The sequence below is a fragment of the Danio rerio genome, chromosome 8 (assembly GCF_052040795.2).
Source record: "Danio rerio strain M-AB ecotype USA chromosome 8, GRCz13ab, whole genome shotgun sequence".
NCBI lineage: Eukaryota > Metazoa > Chordata > Actinopteri > Cypriniformes > Danionidae > Danio > Danio rerio.
Window position 1 is genome coordinate 18,549,556 of NC_141028.1, and position 20,395 is coordinate 18,569,950.

Genomic DNA, 20,395 nt, shown 5'->3' on the forward strand with positions numbered 1-20,395 from the left:
TCTGTTTCACCAACAAATCTATCATATGACATACACAGACTTAAAAATGTAAAGCGAGAGTTGTGTGGACTACTTCTACAGAGCCTTGAAAGCCACTATTCACCATCCAATATCACAATAAAAAGAGCAGCACTAACATTCCTCTAAGCATCTCATTTTGTGGTCGACAATAAAAAGAACTGAAATAAGTGTAAGTAGTCAGTAAAAAAAAACTCACATTTCATATGCAAATGAGCAGCACTAACATTCCTGTAAACATCTTTTGTGGTCGACAATAAAAAGAACTGAAATCAGAAAGTGTAAGGAGTCAGTAAAGGCACATCAAAATTAAGAGTATATTCAATGTAAAAACATAACAGACAAATATCAGCCCAAATCTCTCTCTCTTTCTCTCTCTAATAATCCATTAGACATAATTCCTCAGGGAAAAGCTGAAAAACAGCACTCAAAACATATGATATAGCTGACACTTCGATGGATGAACGTGCAAAGCTCAGCAAAAAATCTGAAAGCTTTCAGAAGCACAAAGATCTGCCTCCGTATCTCCAATTGAATCACTCAGATATGTAATTTGTGTAAGTGGTGGTGCCTTTATAGATCAACTTCCAACCATAATGCAATGGAGCGTAAAACATACACCAAATCAGTAAATAATCAATGTGCCTCACTCAGAAATATATAAACAGCACAAGTATATACATATTTTTAAGAAGTTAACAGGACATTTCATTTATTTTACCTGCTTGTAAAAGTACCACAGCATTAGCGTTCGCTCACGATCACGAAAGCCATCCCACATCTATGGAACATGCCTGAAATCAATGTCCCAGATCCGTGTGAGAGTCGCAGTCCAAAACAAACATGGCCCCTCCCTGCACTACTGGCACCAGAGCGGAGATCACGTGATGCATGATGCCAGGCTACCTCCACTCACCAGCCAATGAGCTTTCACTAGGTGAGGTAGTAGAGTTGATTACAAAACACTGCACTTGTCCGTTATTTGGCAACAAGGACGCCCTAACACTGACCTAAAGACTTCAGCAACAACATAACAACATGAAAATAAAAAAAACGTATTTCTATTATGAAACAGTAATAAATAATAAGCAATGCAAATATTATTAAGTAAATAGTTTCTCTGCTGTATACTCAAGCATGTAATTGAGTTTTTAGTTGCTCTCCTCATTTCTAGCCTATATACTGAAAGCAAGGTGGAGTGGCTCTCTGGAGAGCAATGGCGGACTTCAGCATGGAATGAGGGCACCTTATGTAATGTGCCCTTCTAACGACACCCCGGCAGAATGCTGGAAAAAGAGAGACCTAAGAACTCAGATAAAATGTCTCATCATTTACATAAGTCTTTGTAAATGTTATAGGTGTTAAAGGTAATTCTAAAGGTAACACTTGTAGGCATGGTGTCTATCAGGCTTGCAGTGAAGTGAAGAGTTGAGTGAGTAAATTCTGGCCAACAGAAATAAACAGCTATTTACAAATCATAGAGAGTAACCCAAAAAAAAGAAACAACAAAAACGAATGACATTAATATTATGTACACCACCAGTTAAATATTCAGGGGAGGTTTCATATTGTAATGATTCTGACAAAAAATGTGTGTTCTCATCAAGGCTGTCTACTTTTTATCTATAAAAATACAATATTAACAGAAAATTTATTAAATATTACAACTTTACTGTTACTGTTACTTTACTGTTTGAATACATCTTAATTTGTGAAGACAATGCTGAAGCCGTCATTACTCCATCCTCGAGTCTCACATGATCTAGAAACATTTCTGCCATACTATCATATCAGTGTTAAGTGTAAACCAAACAAGTAAAGGACTTTGGGAAAGTCACATATTTAGGATACTTTGAGGAATAGAAATTTCTTAAAAAAAAAAAAAAAAAACCTGTATTCTTTGATTTTACTGAGGCCGAATCTGGAGCTAATCTGACAAAATTAATAGAATAACAGTCCAACGATGCCCAAATTTTAGGGAAAAGTTAGGGGAAAAATATGAAATTAAAAAAAAATTATCAAAGAATTTAGGAGAAACAAAAAATATAAAAAAAAATATATTTTTTCAATTTTGTAGTTTGTATTTATTTATTTTTTTGCAATATTTCACATGAATTTAAATATGTTTTATCAAAACCATAATTATACAAGTAGTTATCTTTCCATTTATAAAAATGTTTGGTTACTAAAATATGAATTTAATATTAATATTTAATATTTTTGTAACATAACTATAAGTAATTATCTTTCCATTTATATTAGACTAGATTGGATTCAACTTTATTGTCATAACACATGTACAAGGCAACAAAATGCAGTTTAGGAGTGCAGTAGCAGTAAGTGCAGGATACAAGTATAAGCTTTAAAGTGTAATTATAGAACAACTATCGTGATATTTACAGATGGATGTACTATGAACATTATATACAGGTTGTATTAGCCATGAACAGATATTAACAATAGATTAATATAAGTAAAGGTTGCTAATAATAATAAGATATATATGAACAAAATTACAAATGTATATTTACAGTGGGTATGTACATCTACATTTGTAATTATGTTCATATATATTTGCATACTGTTCATATATATCTGCATAATTCTGATTATTAATAGCAATTATATATATGTTTGGTTAATAAAAAATTATTTAAATAAATGATTCTGTTAAATATATCTGTTTTTTTTTTCAAATGCACAAAAATATATCATCTATATCAGGGGTGCTCAATCCTGTTCCTGGAGATCTACCTTCCTGCAAAGTTCAGATCCAACCCTGATCAAACACACCTGAGCCAATTAATTAGTACCTGAACAGCACTTGATAATTACAGGCAGGTGTGTTTGATATGGGTTGCAACTGAAATTTGCAGGAAGGTAGATCTCCAGGAACAGGGTTGGTCACTCCTCATCTATATTCACAGAAAATTTTATACAAATATGAATTTTCAAAATAGGGTGAACACATTCATTTTATTTTTGGCTTAGTCCCGTTATTAATCAGGGGTCACCACAGTGGAATGAACCACCAACTTATCCAGCATACAGTATATTTTACGCAGTGGATGCCCTTCCAGCTGCAACCCATAACTGGTAAACATCCATACACACTCATTCGCAACATACACTATGGAATAATTTAGCTTACCCAATTCACCTATAGTCCATGTCTTTGGACTGTGGGGGAAACCGGAGCACCCAGAGGAAACCCATGTAAACACAGAGAGAACATGCAAACTCCACAAAAATGTCAACTGACCCAGCAGAGGCTCAAACCAGCGACCTTCCTCCTGTGAGGCGATCATGCTACCCACTGCGCCATTATTTTAATTACAAATAAAATACTCAAATCAAAAATAAAATAATTGAAATCATAAGGTAACACAAGATTATAATGTACAATACGAGAAATGGACATTAATTATCATATGCTTTTAACACGATTATTAGTTTACTGTTTTTTACTTGTAAATATTTACATGTTTATATTAGGGAAAGTTTAACTGGCTTGATGAAAAGAATTTGATATAATAAAATAATATATTTTTAAATACATTTCCAAAATTGCCATTGTGAAATTAAATTAAATTAAATAACCACTACGGTACAGATTCATTGTGCATCCTTAATTTTTGTCCACTGCTGTGTCAAGAAAACAGATTCGTTTGTGTCAGGAAAGAGCTTTAAAATGCCACCTTTACAGGCAGCTCACGCGGTTTTGAAAGGAGTGCATGTGTGTCCATGCTTTCCTGCAGTCTCTCCTAAACTAGCCGCAGCTTCCATGTGACTCCCTGCATCTTTCCACTGCCAGCTCTGTCCTGCAGAAACATGAGAGTCTGACAACAGAGAAAAACACACACCAGTAGCTCATTTTTCCTCTATGGTATCCTTCATGTCTTTTCTCCCTCTCTCTTTCTTCTTTCCCCTCCAGAGAACGAATGTGACTGTCGATCCACTGCCAGCAGGAGCTCGGTGTCTGAGGCTGGAAGCTTTTAACTGCTGACCGTCTTTTTCTTTTTTCTTCAGTCAAGTGTCTTAGAGCAAGATAGGTAGAGGCTTTTAGCTGAGAGAAAATAAAGGGGCTTTCAGGCGAGGCTGATATTGGTCCACAGAAAAGTATGATGAATTATGGATGGTCCTCTAAATAGCAAGTACAGTTCCTTTGCGGCTGACATTGTGCAAAGCCTTCCGCATATACAGTTTCTATCCTGCTGACCCTCGCCCGATTCTCAAACCTATCCTTCTGAATGGAGAGGTCAACTTTATAATTACCTCTCCAGCTCGCATGGCCTTTATCATCTTGCAGCGTTCATTAAGCCAGATTTTCCACTTGGCAGGTACATTTGTTGTTTCTCCACTGTAATATCTAACAGCGTGTTGTTTGGTTTTAGCCCAGTGGGCAGCCTGTTATAATCCTGATGATGTTTCATGTCAAAACAAGAAAAACACAGCAAGGTTTTGCTCGAGTTTAACCTGAACACATCTCACTTTACAAATCACTCCACCCTGGACAACAAGCACTGTTAAAATCACAACAAAGCTCTAGTATTGCAATGTTATTTAATATACGCTGTATATATTTTAATATCTTTTTATCAATTTCTCAGTGAATACAGGTAATCTAGTTTGGTGCTTTTGAACAAAACAGATTTATTAAACAGATATATTTATTAAAATAATATTTTAGTCACCAAACATATTTAAAATTGAAAGATCTTACAATTAAATTCAAGCTACATATTGTTAAAAAAAAATACAAGCTACAAAATTTCAACAAAATTTGATATATTTGTGTTTTAACTTTGCTCTTTTAAAATGACTTATTTAATATTTACTAAATTTACTAATGGTACTAATTGTAAAAGTTATTTTGTTAGATTAGCTCCAGGTTTGGCTTCAGTACTAATATAATGTCTATGTACAAATATATTATTATAAAGCTTCCTATAGAAAACATAAATTTAAATGAGATATTTGTGAGGGGTTTACTCATATTTTGAGCCCTGTATACACACACACATATCTATCCATCCATCCATCCATCCATCCATACATACATACATACATACATACATACATACATACATACATACATACATACATACAGTTAGGTCCAGAAATATTGGGACATTGACATAATTCTAACATTTCCGCCTCTATACACAAACACAATGGTTTTGAACAAGCAACCAAGATGTGCATTCAGCTTTAATTTAAGGGTATTTACATCCAAATTAGGTGAACGGTGTAGGAATTAGAACGGTTTGCATATGTGCCTCCCACTTGTTAAGGGACCAAAAATAATGGGACAGAATAATAATTATAGATCAAACTTTTGGGTTGCAAATTCCTAGAAGTCTAATACTGACTGAAGCCTGGAACATGTCGACATCACCAGGCACTGTGGGTGAAATCAGTATGAAAATAATCAAGTAAAAGTAATTTGATTATACACCAACTTTTTATGTGCATTTTTTATGTTTTCAATATTAAATGTTTTCAAATATTACTACTTATATATTTGTGTGTAAACTGAATATTTGTCAAAGACTGAAAGTTTAAATCTTCTTTGAAGCCAAAAGTTTTAAAGAACAGCATTGGGAAAGAAATGCTGTGTCATATTAAAAATGTATTGCTTCTAATCCGTCTCATCATGGATTACCGTTTATCCTATTCATCATCCTGTTTCTCATAATTCGTTTTATTAAATATAATTATTTGATTATTGGAATGAGTATTTACTTTTGAATTGATTTTAACTAAAGAAAAAGTAACACATTACTTAATATAAGCACGTTTAGTGCATTTGCCCGTCTCTTTATAACTACTTTCAGAGGCCATTAAACTAGGTCAGAGGTCTCGGAGATCTTGAGAGAAACTGAGAGCTGAGGAATGGAAGCAACTGTTTCTATTGTTATTTTATGGGTTAATACTATCTAAAATGTCTAAAGTAGATTTAGCTGTTTTTATGGTTATTTTTTTTTTTTTAGTGATTCTACTTTTTATTCAAGATAGACTTTGTGCATTAAGGATATAACTGCCTGAATGTAGATTATGCTGGTTTTTAACCAGTTTTGATAAAGACAGCAGAGAGTAAACTCAGCCTTGGATAAGAAACAGATTGTACTTTAGGTTTGTGTGTTCTATTTGATTGTGGATCTGTTTTACAGGTCTGGAGTCAACTCTAAACAGTGGATATCTGACGTTTAAGCTTAAGTGATTGTTCAGAATTGTACGCACAAACCCCATGTGGATATTTTCCTAGTCTATCTGTGTTTTAACCAATCAGGTTAGAACAACTATATGTATGACGCAGTTAATGACGTTATGTGAGAGTATAATTGTTATTGATTGGTGATTGTAAGCAGAGCGGCCTAGGAACTCATTGTGAGTGTTGAAGCTGGCTTCTGCTGATGAAACTGCAAACTATCTTCAGTAAACTTTATTTATTTGAATCTCTTACTCCGGCTCTTCTTCATCTGAAAGACTGGTCATTATTTTTGGTTAAACTGTATACCATCAACATTCCTAACAAAAATTATTATATTCTTGCTGAAAGTATAAAAATAATAATGGTCCTGTCATTTTTAGTTAGAATACTCAGGTAAATGTGAATTCCATGTCATTTACTGCAATCTGAAGATTTATCGTTTATATTGTGAGAATGCAATCCAAGTCTAGAATAGATATGATATTTATAGTAACAATGCTCATATCTTCATTTGCTTATGTCTACAAGGACATGCCATTTTGAACCCAACATGGCACTATGTAACTCTAAATGCATGCCAAAAATAACTATTATACTAGCAACTTGTGTTGCAATTCCGGTCCACTGAGATCAGGAGGCGCAAAACCATTTCCGCTGTGGGGTAAATGGCTGCAGCAGCAACGGAGATATGAAAACTGATAAAATGAGTCCCTGAGGACGCAAAGAGGTGGATGGTATGAAGAGATTGTTGAAATCGAAGCCTGCGGACCACACTCACAATCTACTGAAATACACACGTGCGAACACACAAGAGGAAATCTGACACACCAGGTCAGGCTATGGCAGCATTTTTTTCCCTGAATAAATAATTCCCTGAATAAATAAATTAACGAATAAAGATTTGGATTGGCATACCATAGCTGAGTTTATACCACCATACCACAACTGAGTTTAGGATTAAAAGATAAAAACAATTATCTTTATTTAATAAGTGCAAGAAAGCAACAAGACTGATTACCAGATGGAATGAGTCTTAAACAATCCCTAATGATCAAAATAAATAATGGCAATCTAATCATTATCAAGTATGAATTTTCAAAACATATAACTTGAAACAGGCAAGTAAAACAATGCATTGCTGAGACTAATCATTAAAGGGATGGTTCACCCAAAAACTGAAATTTGCTATTCATTTACTCCCAAGATGGTGGTTACTTTTCTTCTTCAGTTAAACATTAAAGAAGGTTTTTAGTGGAAACTGTAATCTTTAGTTATTTATAAAATGCAGGTCAACAGATACTTGCAACCTGAGAGAGTTAAAAACATAAACAGGATTGACTAAATTAACACCTCTGGCACTTGACAATACACGGAACAAGGTCTTACAAAGTGAAACCATCTATAATGCTTAGAATTTGAAGAGTCTATGTATTAACAGTAACATCATTAGCTATGTTTCCATCCAAAAATGTGAATTAAATTTATTTGCAAAACTCCAATATCGTATAAAAGATGTGCAAATAAAGCAGCGTCTCCAGTGTTTAAAGCAGTCAAAGAGAACAAAATAGTTACTTCCTGATTAACTGGTGCCAAATATCAATAGTAAAAACTGCTGCAGTCGAAGAAGCTGCGTCAATCTTTTCTTTATTTAATAAATGACGTGCTCCTCAATAGGCAATGCCGATACATGATGCTCGGTGGCATTTGAAGGCTTTAGATGCGGAGCACAGACGCTCTAGACAGTTCTGGAGGTTTTTAATAATATAATAACACTAATACTGAAATGGTTAAGGCATTTTAGAATGACCAAAACAACATTTCAGATGTTTTACAGTGTGCTCAGCCTGATGGTTTGTCCATTCACACACATCTTTATCATCATATGATCTCTTATAACAAAATCACATGACTTCTTTAATGTGCATACTGGAATTTGTTCAGTAAAAGTGTTTCCGATCGTAGCTTATGCGCATCTTCTCTTATCGAATAAAAAGTTTGTCCTACTCAGTTATGCTCATACATTTTTCATGCGCATCTTGACGTTTTAATCAATCGTTTTTAATGCGCATATCCAAAATGTGCATAAGAATAGGTGAATGGAAACCTAGCTATTGTAAATAATGTTCATTTTCTTACATAGACTGATATTTTCACTTTATAAGATCTCCATGTACAATAAAAAAAGTTGAGACTGATTTTTTTTTTTTGTTTTACATGGATGTTTTTTTTTATTCTCAAAGTGTTGGTAGCCTCACGATTTCAGTAAAAACATATTCAATGTTCAACTTAAGAAAGTTTTGGATGGTGCGTAAACTGCAATCTGCGTAAACAGTCTCTGTAAAACACCTTATCAGACAACTCAGACTCTACCACCTTCTTTCTACCACTAAAATACAAACATGCAAATGGAAAACCGGAAATCTGACATTGCTGATTAGCTTATGTCCTTATTTGCTTTGCTGTTTTTAAGTTTCAATTGGCATACCATAGCATGCCTGTCACATAACATTAAAAAAGTCAGAGTGAAAATGAATAAACAAGTGTGAGGTAGCGACAAGCTTTGCTGTGGGATGGAACAAACCTAAAACGATCCCTAATAAATAAAAATGACACAATATAAACATTCTGGCGCCGTCAAGTACATACGTCAACACCTGTAACCCATAAAAATGACAAACTCGAAGCTAACAAAAACCTGAGAAAGGCTTCAGCTGTAAACAAAAACCAAATTCTGGATCTCCACGACACGAGCCTTCGACACCAACACCAACAATAAACAATCACTGCAGAAGATGCAATCCCAGCTGAAAGTGACCTTACCCTTCTTACTGTAAAGCCACAGCATACAGTGTCGGAACATAGCAGTGGGTGAGGGCATGGGGAGAGTGAACGAACCCACCGGTAGGGCGGATGCCAGGGGGGGTGGAGGAGGACAGATGAGCCAGTGAAAGAAGGTGGAGGCTAGAAGCTAAAAACCTGGAGCTTGGCAGCCTTGCGCAACTCTGCGGTGAGACTTTCTGTTCTACTCCGCTCCGCCAAGAGTTCCTCCGGCTCCGGGGAAAATTCCTAGCGGAAATTCAACGCAGATCCCGCACTCAATTCGCAAGAGATAAGCCGGACAAATGCACCGGGCCTAATGCATGTTTGGATTGTGATGCAAGAGTGGGTCGTGTTTGCATTAGAGCGCTGGTTATTGATGTCATAATCCTCTTTACGATCAAAACGAAAAAGAGCATGTGTGGGGAGAATGAGTAAGCAGGAGCAAAAATAAACAGAGTGGAAGGAGGAGAGGAGTAGGAAGAATGAGAGAGAGAGTGAGCGAGAGAGAGAGAGATGAGAGAGAGAGAAAGAGCGAGACAGTCAGACCAGGCACACGTGAGCAGCCGGCTGATGGCTGCAATATAAACACTGGTTAAAAGCATCTCAGCAGGAGCTGCCAAAGAACAGAAGATGAGACAGACAGAGAGAGAGAGAGAGAGAGAGAGAGAGAGAGAGAGAGAGAGAGAGAGAGAGAGAGAGAAAGAGAGAGAGAGAGAGAGACATGGACAAGACGAAAGCCCCAGGACAACGAAAGAGAGGAGACCTCACCTTGAAAATGGAAAGTCTTCTGGTCTACGGTAATGGTAAAAGTGCTGTCGTCCTCGTCATCGATTCCAATCACAGCTCCCTGCAAAAGAGGATCGCAGCGAAAGCCATTCAGACTAAGAGACACGTCATTCACTCCCTCTCTTTTTCTCTACGTTCCTCTGCCCTGCTCCCTCACACACCAGGAGAGAGAGAGAGAGAGAGAGAGAGAAAGGGGTGGGAGAGAATGGGTGGAGTAAGCGAGATTAAAAAAATGAGACGGAAAAGGAGGAGAAAAAAAAGAAAGGGGAAGGAGATGGAAATTGAGAAAGGAGGACAGAGAGAGAGAGAGAGAGAGAGAGAGAGAGAGAGAGAGAGAGAGAGAGAGAGAGGGGGTAAAACTGCAGCATATTCACTAAGTATTACAGGACCAGAGGAAAAACATGCAACAATTAACACTTTCCAACCTGATGGAGCAGATTCTCATTTCAACAACCTTTCTTACATTATAAAGCAGTAAAGCAACATTATGAAAACATTTCAAGGTTTTAAATAAGGAAATGCTGAAAATATAAAGATAAGCACCGCATTGCCTTTATTGCTCTCTTCCTGTCGGTTGCTTGAAACTGCTCACATCAGATCAGACCACAGGCCTTGAGAAAAAGCAGCCAACGCCCTAAGCTGTTTTAATGTCTTTAATGTTTCTTTAAGCTACATCTACTCACTCTCAGGCAATTTTTGGAATCATTTACTTATTGATGACAGCAATTAAATAGCACTGATATCAAAAGAGATACACAACATTTCTACTCACAAAAATATCTGTTATGAATTTGATTTTAAAGTAATTTAACTTCAAGCAGCTCTCAAAGAAACTGCATTTACATTACCGGTCAAAAGTTTGGGGTCAGTAGGATTTATAACCATTTTAAAATAAGCTTCTCGTGCTCACAAAGGGGGCATTTATTTAATCAAAAATACAGTACAACTTGTGAAATGCTATTGCACTATAGAATAACTGTTCAGATGTAGTTTGTAATTTAATTTAATCATTTATTCCAGTGATTTTAAAGGTGAACTTTCAGCTTCATTACTCCAGTTACATGATCTTTCAGCAATCATTCTAATATGATTTATTATTATTATTATTATTATTATTATTATTGTAATAAAAGCAATAATGGAGTATTATTTCATTTGAAACTACATACAATAAGAAATGTAACCATTTTTTTTTACATTTAATGAATACAACCTTGATGTACAGAATAATTTTCTTGGGAAAAAAAAAAAAACTGACCCCAAACTTTTGACCAGTAGTGTATATCAACTTGGTTAGCTAACTTTATTTTGCAACATACACACACAGAGACATCTAACATATAAAAACACGGTACCTCTCAATAAATATCCAGTCTACTGGTTATCAACTGCTACTGAGAGAGGAGGAATTTATAAAACTTCATTGCTTCAGATAAAGATTATAATTTTGCCCTATTTCTTACACATCTGGGGGCACAATATCGACGACCTGATGGTAACAATTTGAAGGTGTATGATAAAGGATGTCTCTCATCATTGACAATCATGACAGCCTTTTTTAGTACACTTAAGCTTAGTACATAAGCTTTATATACACATACAGATTATCATCTGACTATTAACTCTACTCGTGTGGTTTTAAACTTTACAAGTTTCTTCTGTTGAACACAAAAGAAGATTTTTAGAAAAATACTGGTTGATGGGACACATTAACTTCTGTAATAGTAAAAAATATGGAAGTCAACGAGAAACATCAACCAGCATACTTAAAATTTTCTTCTTTTATGTTCAAAATAAAATAGGTTTTGAACACGTGAAGGATGACAGATTGGCTGAACAATCACTTTAATGCAGAGATACTCAAACTATGGCCCGCAGTGACCTTTGATGTGGCCCACTATCCCATCTGAGAAAAGAGAACGAATGATGGGCAGGGTTGGGGTGAATGATTTTGACAGAGATTGTCATTTCTAGTTTTAAATAATCTTTAACGCCTGCTTTAATGAAATAACAACAATACTAACAATACAACACCGCCTTAAGATTATCATTCATTCTTCTCTGCATATTGTAAAAACTGTATGGATTAAATATTTAGGCTGGCTTGTCAAAGCCAGACTACTGTTATCCTTTCTAAACTTATTATTATTATTCTTCTTCTGACTCTAAAAATCAAAATCTATCTCCTCCTTGAACTTTCGAACTATTACCACCAAACTCACACCAGACCTCCAAACTATTCTGACTCGGTATGCTATATCTCCTCAGACTGATTGGACTTTCGGTTTTCCGAAAAACGTCCCGGGACTGTCGGAAAAATCCCATAGACTTAACATTGGACCAAACTTTGTGACCTCGTAACTCTGCGTCAGACTGTCGCACAGAACTCTAACTGGGCTTATTTAACTCAGACTATCAAACTGCCAATGACTGATCACTTTTAAACTTTCTAACCACGCCCTAGCAACCACTTTTGGACCCTAGAAACTGTCCCATAGACTTCCATTCAAAAGACTCTCATTGACTTAACATGGGATCAAACTTTGTGAGCTCATAACTCTGGATCAGACTGTCCTACAGACTAATGGCTGAGCTCATTTAACTACGACTACCAAACTGCCAATAACTGATGAGCTTTTAACTTTCTAGCCACACCCCTAACTACCACATACTGCACCCTAGCAACTGTCCCGTAGACTTCCATTACAAAAGACTCTCATTGACTTTACATGGGATCAAACTTTGTGAGCTCATAACTCTGGATCAGACTGTCCTACAGACTAATGGCTGAGCTCATTTAACTACGACTACCAAACTGCCAATAACTGATGAGCTTTTAACTTTCTAGCCACACCCCTAACTACCACATACTGCACCCTAGCAACTGTCCCGTAGACTTCCATTACAAAAGACTCTCATTGACTTTACATGGGATCAAACTTTGTGAGCTCATAACTCTGCATCAGACTGTCATACAGACTAATGGCTGAGCTCATTTAACTCAGACTACCAAACTGCCAATAACTGATGAGCTTTTAACTTTCTAGCCACACCCCTAACTACCACATACTGCACCCTAGCAACTGTCCCGTAGACTTCCATTACAAAAGACTCTCATTGACTTCCATGGGATCAAACTTTGTGAGCTCATAACTCTGCATCAGACTGTTATAGAGACTAATGGCTAAGCTCATTTAACTCAGTCTAGCCAGCAGCCAATCACTGATGGCCTTTTAACTTTCTAGCCACACCCCTAACTACCACATACTGCACCCTAGCAACTGTCCTATAGACTGTAATTAGCTGTGCTTTCAAATGCTTATAAGTCTAACATGCTAATGACATGCCAATCATGCTAGCAACATGCTACTCATATGCTAATCATGCTAATAACATGCTAACTCATACTGGAAACATGCTAATGACATGCTAATTTGTACAAGAATCATGCTAGTAACATGCTAATTCATACTAGACTCATGTTAATAACTGGCCTACATGCATATCTTTGCTTAGCAGTGTCCTATTGACTTGGGGGATGGCTCATCTGACTCAGACAACCAATGAGCATCTCAATATGATAATGAAGCTCACAAGCCACGCCCCCAAATTGATTCCATAGACTTCCATTAAAATAGGCCAAGATGCATATCTTTGCATAGCAGTGTCATAGAGACATGGGGGTTGGTTCATTTGACTTAGACAGCAAACCACAATCAAGTGCACTCTGTAACCTCGCCCATAGCAACAAAACAGAGTACCCTAGCAACCATTCATCAACAGCTATATCTCAGCATCAGAACATCGTAGAGACTTGGAGATTGGCTCGTTTGACTCATGCTAGCAAACGGAACTTCCTAAATGCTACACATGCTAGCAGTGATTAGCTACATGCTAATATTGACTAGCCAAGTACTGTAACTTGCTAGAAATGCTTACTAAGTATAAATGTTTTATCAGGCATGTATGTGAGGCTTGCCTAGTAACCAACCAGGGTACCCTAGCAACTGCCTAGCAACCATCCAAATTACCCTAGCAATCGCCTAGCAACCACCTAGCAACGGCCTAGTAATGCCTTAATAAGGGCCTAGTGACCACTCAGGACACCCTAGCAACCACCTAGCAAACGCCTTAGCAACCACTCAGAATACCTTAGCAACCACCTAGCAACACCTTAGCAACCACCAAGCAACCACTTGGGACACCTTAGCAACCGCCTAGCAACACCTTAGCAACCACCTAGCAACCAGTCAGAACACCCTAGCAACCGCCTAGCAACGCCTTAGCAACCACCAAGCAACCACTCAGGACACCCTAGCAACCACCTAGCAACACCTTAGCAACCACCTAGCAACCACTCAGGACACCCTAGCAACCACCTAGCAACGCCTTAGCAACCACTCAGAATACCCTAGCAACACCTTAGCAACTGCTTAGCAACCACTTAGGACTCCTTAGCAACCACCTAGCAACACCTTAGCAACCACCTAGCAACCACTCAGAACACCCTAGCAACCACCTAGCAACACCTTAGCAACCACTCAGAACACCCTAGCAACCACCTAGCAACATCTTAGCAACCACTCAGAACACCCTAGCAACCGCCTAGCAATGCCTTAGCAACCACCTAGCAACCACTCAGAACACCATAGCAACCACCTAGCAACAGCCTAGCAACCGCCTAGCAACATCTTAGCAACCACCTAGCAACCACTCAGGACACCCTAGCAACTGCCTAGCAACGACTTAGCAACCACTCAGAATACCCTAGCAACCACCTAAGCATGCTATGTGACATGCTAATTCATACTAGAATCATGCTAGTAACATGCTAATTCATACTAGAATCATGCTAATAACATGCTAATTCATACTAGAATCATGCTAGTAACATGCTAATGCATGCCAGAATCATGCTAATAACATGCTAATTCACGCTAGAATCATGCTAGTAACATGCTAATTCATACTATAATCATGCTAATAACATGCTAATTCATGCTAGAATCATGCGAGTAACATGCTAATTCATGCTAGAATCATTCTAGTAACATGCTAATTCATACTAGAATCATGCTAATTCATGCTAAAATCATGCTAATAACCTGCTAATTCATACTAGAATCATGCTAGCAGTATGTTAATTCATACTAGAATCATGCTAGTGACATGCTAATTTATTCTAGAATCATGCTAGTAACATGCTAATTCATGCTAGAAGCATGCTAATAACATGCTAATTTATACTAGAATCATGCTAATAAAATGCTAATTTATACTACACTCATGCTAATAACATGCTAATCCATGCTAAAATCATGCTAATGCATGCTAGAATCATGCTAATAACATGCTACTTATACTTTTTCAAACTTTGAAAAAACTTTTTCAAACATGCTAATTTATACTAGAATCATGCTAATAAAATGCTAATTTGTACTACACTCATGCTAATAACATGCTAATTCATGCTAATCCATGCTAGAAACATGCTAATGCATGCTAGAATCATGCTAATAACATGCTACTTATACTTTTTCAAACTGTTTTTAAACTAAACAAACTATTACCAACAGGCTTTGTCAAGCCAGCCTCAAAGTTTGTCTCGACGAACTTTACTGTCTAGTTCATAACTGTCCTCTGAACATTAAATTGCTAAGCATGCCATCTGCTGGTGAACAGATCTCACAGCATTGTGTTTATTAATGGAATGGAGGCATTTCTATCATATCACAAACAAGATCTAAAATGATTTTTGTAGACAAATCTCAATGCTTGACCATATAAAGACCTTCTAAAAAAAGTTATAGCATCCCATTGCAGCTGCTTGCTAGGTGAGGTCCACATATAAATGTTTTATAAAGCTGATTTTGATTAAATGAACTCCTCTTCAACCCATATGACAACTTAGAGAGGAACTTGGCTTCATTAACTGATGCAGTCTAAATCTATTTAAACAATGCATGAGGCATAAAATCATGTCACATTCTTTTTATAAATACTCAGACAGAGCAGATCCTCAAGGACAGACAGGGAGAACTGAACAGTACAGCCAAACCAAATTAATAATCAGAACGTGGACAAGCACTGACATGAATTATTCTTTGAAATGATGGATAAGAATGAGACTAGATTCAGCTGATTCTTACTTTGATATAAAGGAAAGCTTCTTACCCGTAGTCGCACACAGCCTCTTCTAGAGCCACGCATCATCTTGTCCTTGGACTGAAGGAGGAGACAGAGTGTTAAAAGAGAGTTTTGACTTTAGATTAACACAGTGCTGAAGTCCTACGATGATAAATATATGTAAGATTGTAAACTCCTATGAAATATTATGCACGCAACCAACCAATAATTTAGATTATACAGTTGAAAATAGCATATTTTAATAATACTCGTAGCCTTTTAGTATTTATATATATGATATCCTTAAAATGATCATTGAATTACCTTTTTATAATATTTTAGACAATTACACACAAGGGTAGCACAAGACTTGCAAAAGCAGTGCTTTAACGGGGTACCAGAATGCATATCATATATCGGTCAACAGCAAAAAGGTAGTTTTCAGAGTCAAATCAATATAGAGTTAAAAGTTTTCTTCTCATACGTCAGAATATGTCCTGTTTATTAAAATTTTCCTTAGAAAATAAAAATAATACACATTGTGGCCTGATTTTTAAAAGTGTGCACACTCAGTAAAGTGTGTCATGGTTTCTGGCTTTTCCATTAATGAATCAAACTCAGTGTGTGGAGGTTATGGATATCAAAATAATATACTCTATTGGAATATTTGCCAATAAAGCAGAGACAGCCTGGAGCTAACCCATCTCAGTCCCTCCCCAGGACAATCTGATGTCCCTCAAATTTGCTATACTCTTTATCCTTGCTTCCTTCCACTTTTGTGTTTTCATTGCTGGTTCCTGGTTCAACAGGCCTCTCTCAGCTACTACTCCTTCACAAGCCCAATTTAAAGCCTCCTCTTCTTTTTGTTCCTTATAATGTATCAATCTAATGAATTCACAACTGTTTTTACACATCCAGTTCAAATTTTGCACTCATGACTAGTATCTATGTTTCAAACATCCTAATTGGACACTTCTCTCCCATACAGTATGTCTTTTTAAACATACATGATGTTGTAGACATGTCATGCTTTTCTGGCTGCGCTATATCCCCAAGTCCTCTCTCATGCTTTTTTATTACCCCTTTGCCTTAACTTATCACTTGCTTTCAAAGACATTTAATGGCAGATTCATCTGGCCATTCACTCACACAATTATATGTGTCTTTACATAGCTTTAGAAAATAAAAATCTTCACATGTCATTAAGTGTAACAGAAGTTAATATAACAAAAACATACTATTACATATTATTAAGCCCCGCCCAAAATATTAATTAACCGACTTTAAATCACTAAGTTTTACACCTTTGTCAGAAAAAAAAAGTTTTGAATAAAATATAATTTAGTATGACCACTTATTATGTTAGGTTTTAACACGTACAGTGTATTCTTTCATTTTTACAGAAACCTGCCATTTAGCATTTTGACATTTCACTCATATTTTGACATTATATGCTACTATTTTCACCATTATGATTTTTTATATACAATTATTATTATCAAAACTGTACACATAGTATAAAGAGAAGTCACAACTTATTCTGAATTTACACATCTAAAGTGTTGCATCAAAGCTTTCAGATAGATGTATGTGTTTGACCGTTTAATATTTACTGTCTGTACGTTACAGTGTTAACATTGGAGAAGAACGGGACGGCTACAATGTTCGTTTTTACTAAAATATATATAAATGTCCTATTTATGAACACAGTAACAAACCTGAGAGGTCTAGCTGAGGATGATTTACTGTCATCAACTGCAGCTCGTAGCTTAGCTTTACTATTTTGTGTAAAACATTTACAGAGCTTTTCAAAGACAGCCTTCAAAGCAAGAAATGCGCGTTAACACATTTAACGCCATGCGACAAACGGATCTAAAACAGCGGTCACATGTGGACGCCTCCACCCTTTAAAATTTCCAAACTAAACTACACTACAGTAAGCATTTTTTTGTCCAAGGGAGGTGGCCTTCCTGTTGGCAACACAGCGAGTCTAACAGCTCATTGGCTTACGGCTTCCTCTTTAAGGCTTGGATTGGCTGAGGCAGCATTCACTCAAGCCAAGCCCCGCCTAAACCAGCTGAGATTCCCAACTCCTGACAGGCCTGTTAGTGCTCGTTTCCTTTCTAGCAATAAACGATCTCAGAACAAACCATTAAGCAGTCAACCCTCGCTCTTTTCCTGCAGCAGTACAAGAGATACTTACAGTATAATATGACAGCAACCCGGCGTTATAGTCCAGTACGAACCAGCGGTACTGCCACCCCTTCATGACGTTAGTCCATTTGCTCAGCGGCCCCTCCATGATGGACGCCATTTTTACACTTTTGCCTGAGTGCTCGCGGGGAGGTGGAGCGCGCGGCGACAAAAACCATGCGTCTGACGTCACGTGCTGAACTATGCCTGTGTTTTTTTGTTCTTCGCATCTTTTGGCTCTGTGGTAATGATAAAAAGCTTTGGTATGATACTTCTGTCTATATCAAAAAAAGGTACTCTTTAATTCCAATTTACATTTAGAAAACGTAATTTTTGGACATCTTAATTATGATAATCTGAATAAAAGTTTTTGTTAATGATATATCCATTTTGTTAATTAAGTTTCATATTCATAAGTGTAAATTTTTCACAAAAAATGTTTTACTTTGTTTTATAAGGAACTGAAATTTACTTTTGTACTATATAACATGCTAATAGAAATAGGCCATTAAAACTGTTCATTTGAGCTCTGTTTTCCAATTTCTTTATTAATGTAAAGGTCCTGATTATTTGTAATTGTAGGAATTTTATTTAACTATTTATACTCTTGTTCTTTGTGTTTGTTTTGTTTCTTTGTTTTTTTCCTACTGTTATTGTTATTTACCTTATTTCACCCATGCATTATATAGTATGTTCTATTGTCACGCGTTGGTCGTTTAAAGCATAATAAAGGTTATATCATTGTATTTTAAACTTTGTTTTACTTTTTGAGTCTATACTCTTATACATAACTCTTCTATGCACTTCATATCTTTTTCTGTACACATCTGGCATTATTTTGCATGTTCTGTATGTTGTTCACGCATTAGGCATGGGCTGGTATAAGATTCTGATGGTATGATAATAAAATATTGTCGATAATAAAAATATCACTGTTTCACAGTATTGTGATTTCTGCTCTAAAATATATTCTTTTTAAACATCTGAGTAAAAAACTAAAGTTTTTTTTCATTTTTTTCAAGTTCATTTGAACACCATTTATTTTAGTTAGAGAAACCTTTAAAGTACTTTGGAGCAGTAAACATATCAAGCTAAAAAAAATTTAAATGAATTATTGACTTATGCTTTATTTGTTATTTTCAAAAACACAGATTTCTTCACAATGTAAAACGGCATCTTCAGATTTCTTTTTTTGCTGGAGAAACTGTTGCCCTAAATACAAACAAATCAAAAAATCGGACATCGGACACACAGTTTAAAAGCTTGACTTTTTCAAACTGCAATATACCTTGAAAGCGGTTATCATCCCATGCCTATCATGCATTAGTAATAAATGAATAAATAAATAAAAATAAGGACGGTTACCATAAAGTAGTAAGTTGACCGTTACATTTGTGCAAAATATATAATGGCAGTATGCTGGCATTTTAACAAGCTGCACAAAATAAATATTAGTATATAACATGGTCAAACTGGACAGTCAAAATGTTTTGAATATATATATATATATATATATATATATATATATATATATATATATATATATATATATATATATATATATATTTTTTTTTTTATATTTATTGTATAACAAAAATATATTTTTGGTACACATCATTTGTGTTTGAACAATTTATATTTGTTACTAAAAATTCACTAAATATTTACAAAAAAATGTATAAAAAAATGTTAATTTAATTTTATAGGAGACCCAAACGGCAAGATAAATGATGAACATAACATAGACTAAAAAACATTTAACCTCGTTTTTTTTAAAGGAAAATTATTTTCATGTGTGTGTGTGCGCGTGCGCAAAAGGAATTTGCTCTCTATGTAGTTCATCATCTATCCTCAGATCAGATAACGTATATTGATATTTCTTAGTTTTTCGTTTGAAAAGACAAAAAGACAAAAAAGTTTTCCATAAGGGCCTATATGTTTATTTATTTTAATGTTTAGAGACATCGCTTTGTAAATCTGCAACAACATTCTCATATTGAACATTAATTACTTCATATTTGATTTGCGTGTTCATTTGCACAGTTCGTCTTCTGTAAAAGCTTGAAATTATGGCATGAAATAGATGAGAAATGATTAGGATTTCTTTCTTAATTATATACTGGATCAGTAACCTAATCAAATAAACTCATTTAAACACTCTTTTGTACCAAAGTTATTACTGTTATAGTTTCAATTACTAATAAAAGTTACTTTTAGTTATCTATTAATAATCATTCT

General features: G+C 35.7%; 1 protein-coding gene across 12 annotated transcripts in view; it reads right to left on the bottom strand.

Moving 5' to 3' along the window:
* The window catches only part of osbpl9 (oxysterol binding protein-like 9), a 59,209-nt gene extending 40,907 nt beyond the window's left edge, over window positions 1-18,302 (bottom strand). For 4 of the 12 annotated variants that reach the window (XR_015497280.1, XR_015497279.1, XM_087263914.1 and 1 more), the window contains exon 1: window positions 740-823. Coding sequence is in view for 6 of the 12 variants with exons in the window: in XM_087263906.1 (XP_087120032.1) it covers window positions 9,821-9,899; window positions 16,013-16,063; window positions 18,168-18,278 (241 nt within the window). In the remaining 6 variants the exon portion in view is untranslated. 12 annotated transcript variants of the gene reach the window in all.
* Window positions 18,303-20,395: the final 2,093 nt, after the last annotated feature.